The sequence below is a fragment of the Nesoenas mayeri genome (assembly GCF_963082525.1).
Source record: "Nesoenas mayeri genome assembly, chromosome: 1".
Taxonomy (NCBI): domain Eukaryota; kingdom Metazoa; phylum Chordata; class Aves; order Columbiformes; family Columbidae; genus Nesoenas; species Nesoenas mayeri.
In genome coordinates, this window is record NC_137541.1 from 80,682,171 (window position 1) to 80,688,170 (window position 6,000).

At 38.3% G+C, this 6,000-nt stretch overlaps 1 protein-coding gene across 1 annotated transcript in view; it reads left to right on the plus strand.

Moving 5' to 3' along the window:
- SLC15A5 (solute carrier family 15 member 5) overlaps positions 1-4,605 on the plus strand; it is a gene marked incomplete at both ends in the record, with an annotated part of 34,124 nt that extends 29,519 nt beyond the window's left edge. The window contains 2 exons of the mRNA XM_080344031.1: positions 2,552-2,660; positions 4,461-4,605. Of these exons, the coding sequence (XP_080200157.1) occupies positions 2,552-2,660; positions 4,461-4,605 (254 nt within the window). The remainder of the gene's footprint in view (positions 1-2,551; positions 2,661-4,460) is intronic.
- Between the last annotated feature and the right edge of the window lie 1,395 nt (positions 4,606-6,000).

A 6,000-nucleotide genomic window follows, 5' to 3' on the forward strand; every position in this document is an offset into this window, starting at 1 on the left:
AAAACAGGATTTTGCAAAGCCTTTTTGTCGTTATCCTGGTCTTACTGTTTAAACACTGGCAATTACTAAAAGAAGCAGAGAAGACACAGAGCAATGATCTTTGGCCCAGATCAAGGAGGAGGCTGGTGTTGAAGTCGTGGAGTAGTGGTGGAACCCAGATCTCCTGCTTGCTGGGCTGCCCTCCCAGCCTGATGAAACCAACCATTCCCACTTTTTCAACACTTAGATATGGTGCCTTTGCCAGCATTAAGACAGTTTAAGAGGTCCATTTTACTCCATTCTCTTAGAAGCTGCGAAATCTTTTTTTTCTTAATCTCTCAGTGCTATTTTGAAGTAAAATTTTCTGTTCAAGTTCCACTGTAAATGCCATTCCATTAGGAAACTCCTGCTGCTCATATAGTTAGCCTAGGTGATGTAAATAACCTGGCAGACAGTGTGAACTCTGCTTTGACAAGCTGTAGCGCCGAACCTCATGCATGCTTTCTCTTTCATCGGATGCATGCACTCTCTGTGACTTCTATTGGCCACTGGGGGTTGTGAAATGAAAAACTACGTGATTGTGAATTATGACAGTAAAAGTTTATAAGCTACTAAAATGAAGTTATAGTACCTGGGAGCTCAGTCAACTGACAATGTTAAATGATACATTTTAAAAGTCGCTCTGAGATAATACTACAAAAGGAACCGCGCACACAGAGGTGTGGTGGTGCTGCTCTGTGACAGGCAAAAAGGTAACATGGCACAGAGCAAACTGCGGAGGCGTTAGGAAAAACTACAGCACTGATGGCAGTTTTTCCCTGCTAATCCCAGGAGAGCTAAAGGTAACTGCTTTGAAAAGAAATGTGTTTACAGTTCTAAGATGTGGAGGAAAGAGAAAAATGTAAGTATATGTATGGAGGGGGCTGCGGTGTAATCCTTTGACTGCTGCCTCTCCTGGGCTGTGAAACTTCTTTTTCTCTCTAATTACAAAATTTTGACCAGCTAAGGATGTAATTGGATAGCTAAAGATGGCATTAATGGTCAAAAGATTGGTTAAGGCTACCAGGTTTATACAGCACGACTATGGCAAAAGAGGCTGTTTTTCTTCCTCTTCCTTTTAGCTAGTTCAAGTGGTGAATAGCAACTCTATTTAGACAGGTAAGATCTGATACCAGACTATTAGGGAGCAAAAAAAGGTGAGTTTGGGCACATTGCTGGTGTTCTACTTCAGATAAGAAGAGTGCTTTTGATCCAAATCTCCTGATTGTCTCTGATTTGATCCTGGAGCACCAAAAAATCCCTCCTTCCTTTTGGACAGAACTAAACAAAAACAAAAGAAAACAAAAGCTCATGCTTGATGTGTTCCAGCTGTTAGTTGGAACTAGTCTGATGTGAACTGCCCTGTTATGTGTGCAGTGTGGATATCACGTTCTCAGCACCAGCTGTTTCATGCTCTTTATTTGCTCCTATTGCACTTCACTACTTGGTAATGATGAGTCTCTTTCTTCTTCAAATAAAATAAACACCGTGTATTCCCAAAAAATGTAGAAGGTCATTACAGTGCTGCTCTCTCTAATATTCCGTGTTTACTATAGTCTCTTTTTGCCTTGGTTTTATGTTTTTGCTGCAGTTGATTATGGTACTTCAGGTACTGATTGTCTTCAAATGCAGACTGACTGGGGCTTACTTTCTTTTAATACATCTTGATTTCCATAGTTATCATTTTTCACCTGAGCTTGTTTGTAGACTGGTTGCAATGGACATCAAGAGCAAAACATCTGTAAACTAAAGCACAAAAGAAAGAATACAGGTAGGGAAGACTCTGGGTGTATATAGGTGGCACTGTCCTCTGCTGGATGGATTTTGGGCTGCCAAAATGTCTCAGACACTATTGCCAAAAGCCTTGGTAGAAAAGGGTCTGATTGATGCAAATAAACGTTGCATGCAATACAAGAGCATGTTACAGATTCATGGTTAGAGGCAGCCATAAAGATAAGTAAAATTAAATGTCAGGTAGGATCTTTGTAATAGAGCACCATCCAAGGCAGTGAACGAATGTCTTCAGTGCATGTTTTGGTTTGTTTGCTTTTTTTTGTTTGTGTTTTATTCAGTGGGTGTGTTTTGTTTGTTTGTTTTAAAGAAGGGCCTGTTAAAAACACCAGAGATGTGAACAAAGATCTCTACAGACCACCTTGATTCTGATTCTTCTTGAAATATTCAAATTTAACATTCATCTAGCTACGTGCACAAGATAATATAGAGGGAATATGGCCTGATCATTACAGCAGCAGATGTGCAGAGTTCTGTTTACCAGTCCACTTCAGATTTGTTAGGAAAGTTCTTTAGTTTCTCTAGATCTCTATTGTCTGTCAGCAAAGCAGGAGCAAAGTACTCTGTAGACTCAAAACCACAGATGCTGTGAGAATAAAGTCGGTATAAATAGCTACAGGGGGGGGTTCAAAGCACCTGCTGTGATTGTGTCTTACACAGAGTTATCTTCATGTCTTTCATTATGAGCCACATCTCATCCTGCAAGGTAAACTAATTCTGCTTCAAATGTCTACTTTGCCAGGAAACTGGTTTCCACACTTGCTACATGAAGGTAAATTGGAGAGATTCTTCTTCTTCTTGGCTTCCTTAATGACAGTGAACACCCTGGGGTTCTGGACCATTGCACACAGGTATGTGTGAGAAAATGAAAGTGTGATGTTTCATTTGTAGATATGGGTAGAAATTCTTGCGTGTAGTAAAGAATAGGTAGGGATAGATTGTATGTTATCATTCAGGATTCAGAGTTCACTATTTTTCATCTGCCTTGAGGAGAGAGATTTCACAGGAAAAAAACAAACCACTAATGTAATTAGCCTTAAATATTCAAGAGGTCTTATTAATATATAATAAAAATGCCTTGAAGAAAGCAGAGCAACCTGTTCCTTGCAGAAGGATGTAAATATGGTGGCATGGAGTTTAGATCACAGCACCAAGGTATCTCAGTCATGGAACTGGCCCCTACTACAGCTGGCTTTGTACCAATATATAGAAAACATTGCTGTTGTCTCTGAGCTTACATCTTTAGTATACGACAGTAGGCAAAGGGGTTGTAAGAAAACAGAAAACTGTTACTGGTTAATGCTGTAGGCAGTGGTTCCAACAGAATAACTCTGAAATATTTTCTGATAGTATACTGCACAATGAGATAAATGCAACTTTCTGCTAGAGTCAATGTAATTGCTCAATTAGCCCCTGCACAGGAAACAATTTTATGCTGCCTGTACAGCCGAGGTTTAATGACAGTATATTGCCTGTAAAATGCAAGGAACTCACAACTGCAATCCTCTTTTACATCCAGGATAGTCTGAGAGTTGGTCTACCTCCTGTATTCCAGAATATTTAATCACAGTTAACATTCTATTGTCAGTGTTATAATAGTCATAGTCAAGAGCAGGGAGGGAAGCAACCCATGTCACCATGAGTGGGACGGGTCATGTGTGAGTGTCATTCTCTCTTAGACATTGGGCTGCAGTTCTATGGAAATCCTTCAGAAAGCTTGATGAAGTGGTGATGTGATAGTGACAATAATAGAAAATTTCCAAGGGCAGTGTACTTCTAGAACTCTTCAGAAAAATACTTTTTTTCTATTAGCTGTAGCCCTAACTTCACAATATCAAAGATTATCATAGTGTCTTGTCAATCACTTCACTGTAAGATGAGACACAACTGTGTATTTATTTGGATGGCTACTTAAATGTGACCTGAATCATGATTAGAAATGTTTCTCCTGCATGTACTTTGTCTTCTTTTTATAAAATTGGGTTTATTCTTCTGTAAAATGAATTTTTCGTTTGGGACATTTACTGCTGAAAACTAAAAGGTTTTGGTTGTCAAAAAGTGGCCATAAAATTGGCTTGAACTCAAAAAAGAATTTTGTCACAGATTAACATATTTTAATGAGGTAATTTGTTGACCTCCAATCTTCCTAAAAATAAAGAATTTCAAAATATTATTTCAAATTGGTATTTCACTTCAAAATCAAGACACCTCAATTTTCAATATGACAACCAAAACATGAAATTTGTCTTCTGAGGTAAAACGTAATTGTTTCACTTTTTGCTGAATAAGAATTCTCCCAAAGAGGAGAAAAAGGGTGAGGAATATTCAGATAAACACTGATTTTGTGGTGGGGAAAAATCAGGCTTTAAAACTCTGAATTAGATAAAATATATTAAAACTTCTCTAAGGAAAAATGCATATTTCTTTTAAAAATTTGTTAAAATGACACAGTACAGCTGTTATTAACACCTGCATCTCATTTGGCACTTCTCTTCCTGAAGTTCTGAAAGGTTCTATTTTTTGGGCTGCTTAGAAGCCTAGGACTCAGAAGGCACTGTCACTTGCTAAATATTACCTAATAAACAATGGGCAAAACTACTCCCAGAAAGAATGATTATTTTAGCATTTTCCTTCCCTGTCCTCCCTCCCAGATACAAGAGTCTGAATCAGGAATGCACCAATGAATTCAGAGGAAGTCTTCCCGAAGAAAAACTTTTGAAGCATGAAAAAGCCAGCAAGTGTTATGATAGTGTTCTGGAACATTCTCCCATTTTGTCTCCTATGGAGAAACCCTGATAAAATTTCACTCTTGTTTACTGGATTTTGATTGTGTTACCAACAAGCTTTCTAACACTAGATTACCTTATGTGGTTAAATGGAACTGCCAATGTATTTTTGAATTACCTTAGGAATAATAATGTTATTTATAAGTTTACAAAATAACTGTCATCATAGGATTTGGTCTTGTAGAATGCTGCACTGTCATGATGCACATCAAGAACAATGAGAGCTCACTGCTTGGCATAGGTGATGGAGAGAGTCTTTTAATCTCTGTAGGGAAACAGATAGGTATCCACATGTATTTGTACTTAGTAATGGTTCAAAATTAATAAACTCATGTCTCCATTTGTTTAGCAAATTACTTTGAAAGTATCATTTCAAAATAATTTTGGAGGCTGGTATTAACTGGTTGATACCTGCAAAGGTGGGAGACTTGCGTGCTGCTCTTGGCTCTGCTACTTATATGCTACCCACCTTCAGCAAGTAGCTTTTTAACTTAGTTTCCCCTTCAGTAAAATTGGCACAGCCATGCTCAACATCTTGGCAAATTGCTTTGAGATCTAACAAAAATATACTAGAAACTATATACCAGTAATAAATCCATAAAGTCTGTCATGAAACATTGATGCTGAGGCACGTAGTCTCTTATTTGGCAGAAGCACCATGAGACTGGTCATTCCTAAAGGATGATGTACAGAAAATTGCTAACAGGAGAACTGGAAACTAAAATTCATTTACATCAAAATTACTAATTGTAGCCTGATTGAAGGGGGTGAAAAGAATTAGGAAGAAGAGGAGTAGGAAAAAGGCAGATGCAGTTGGAAGTGGAGAAAGGAATTATTAGCAAAATGCATTCCATTTTACAGATGTAAACAGCATTAAGCACCCCCAAAATTGTCAGACTTAGGTGTTGTGAGTGATGCTCAGATAGCACTTCACTTGTGGTTTTTTGGTGGGTGTTTGTTTGTTTGTTTTAGTGTTTTGTTTTGTTGGGGGGGGGGGGGGAGGGGGCTAGGGGGCTGTTTTGTTTTTGGTTTTTGTTTTTTTTTTAGAGTCATATTACTAAACAGAGAATGAGGATAGAAGTGGGGTCTTTATGTGTTAAGGAAACATGTTGAACCCAAAAACTAAAGTAACACTTTGATATCAAGCAGTAGTAGTCAAGCCAGAATGCTTGCTAGGTGTGAGGAGTACTCTACTGCAGGAGAAACTACATTGAAGGAATATAATGCACTGAAGTGACAGAGAGGGTAGTTGGTGAGTTGAAACTATGAAAGAGTTCATAAGGGAAATCACCTCTACACTGTTAACCATGTTTAGTGCTGCAATTTGGTGTTGGGCATTGTGGGAAGGAGAGACAAATGTAGTAACTACATCTAAGAAGTAGGAAGGCAGGCTCTTAGGAGCTTT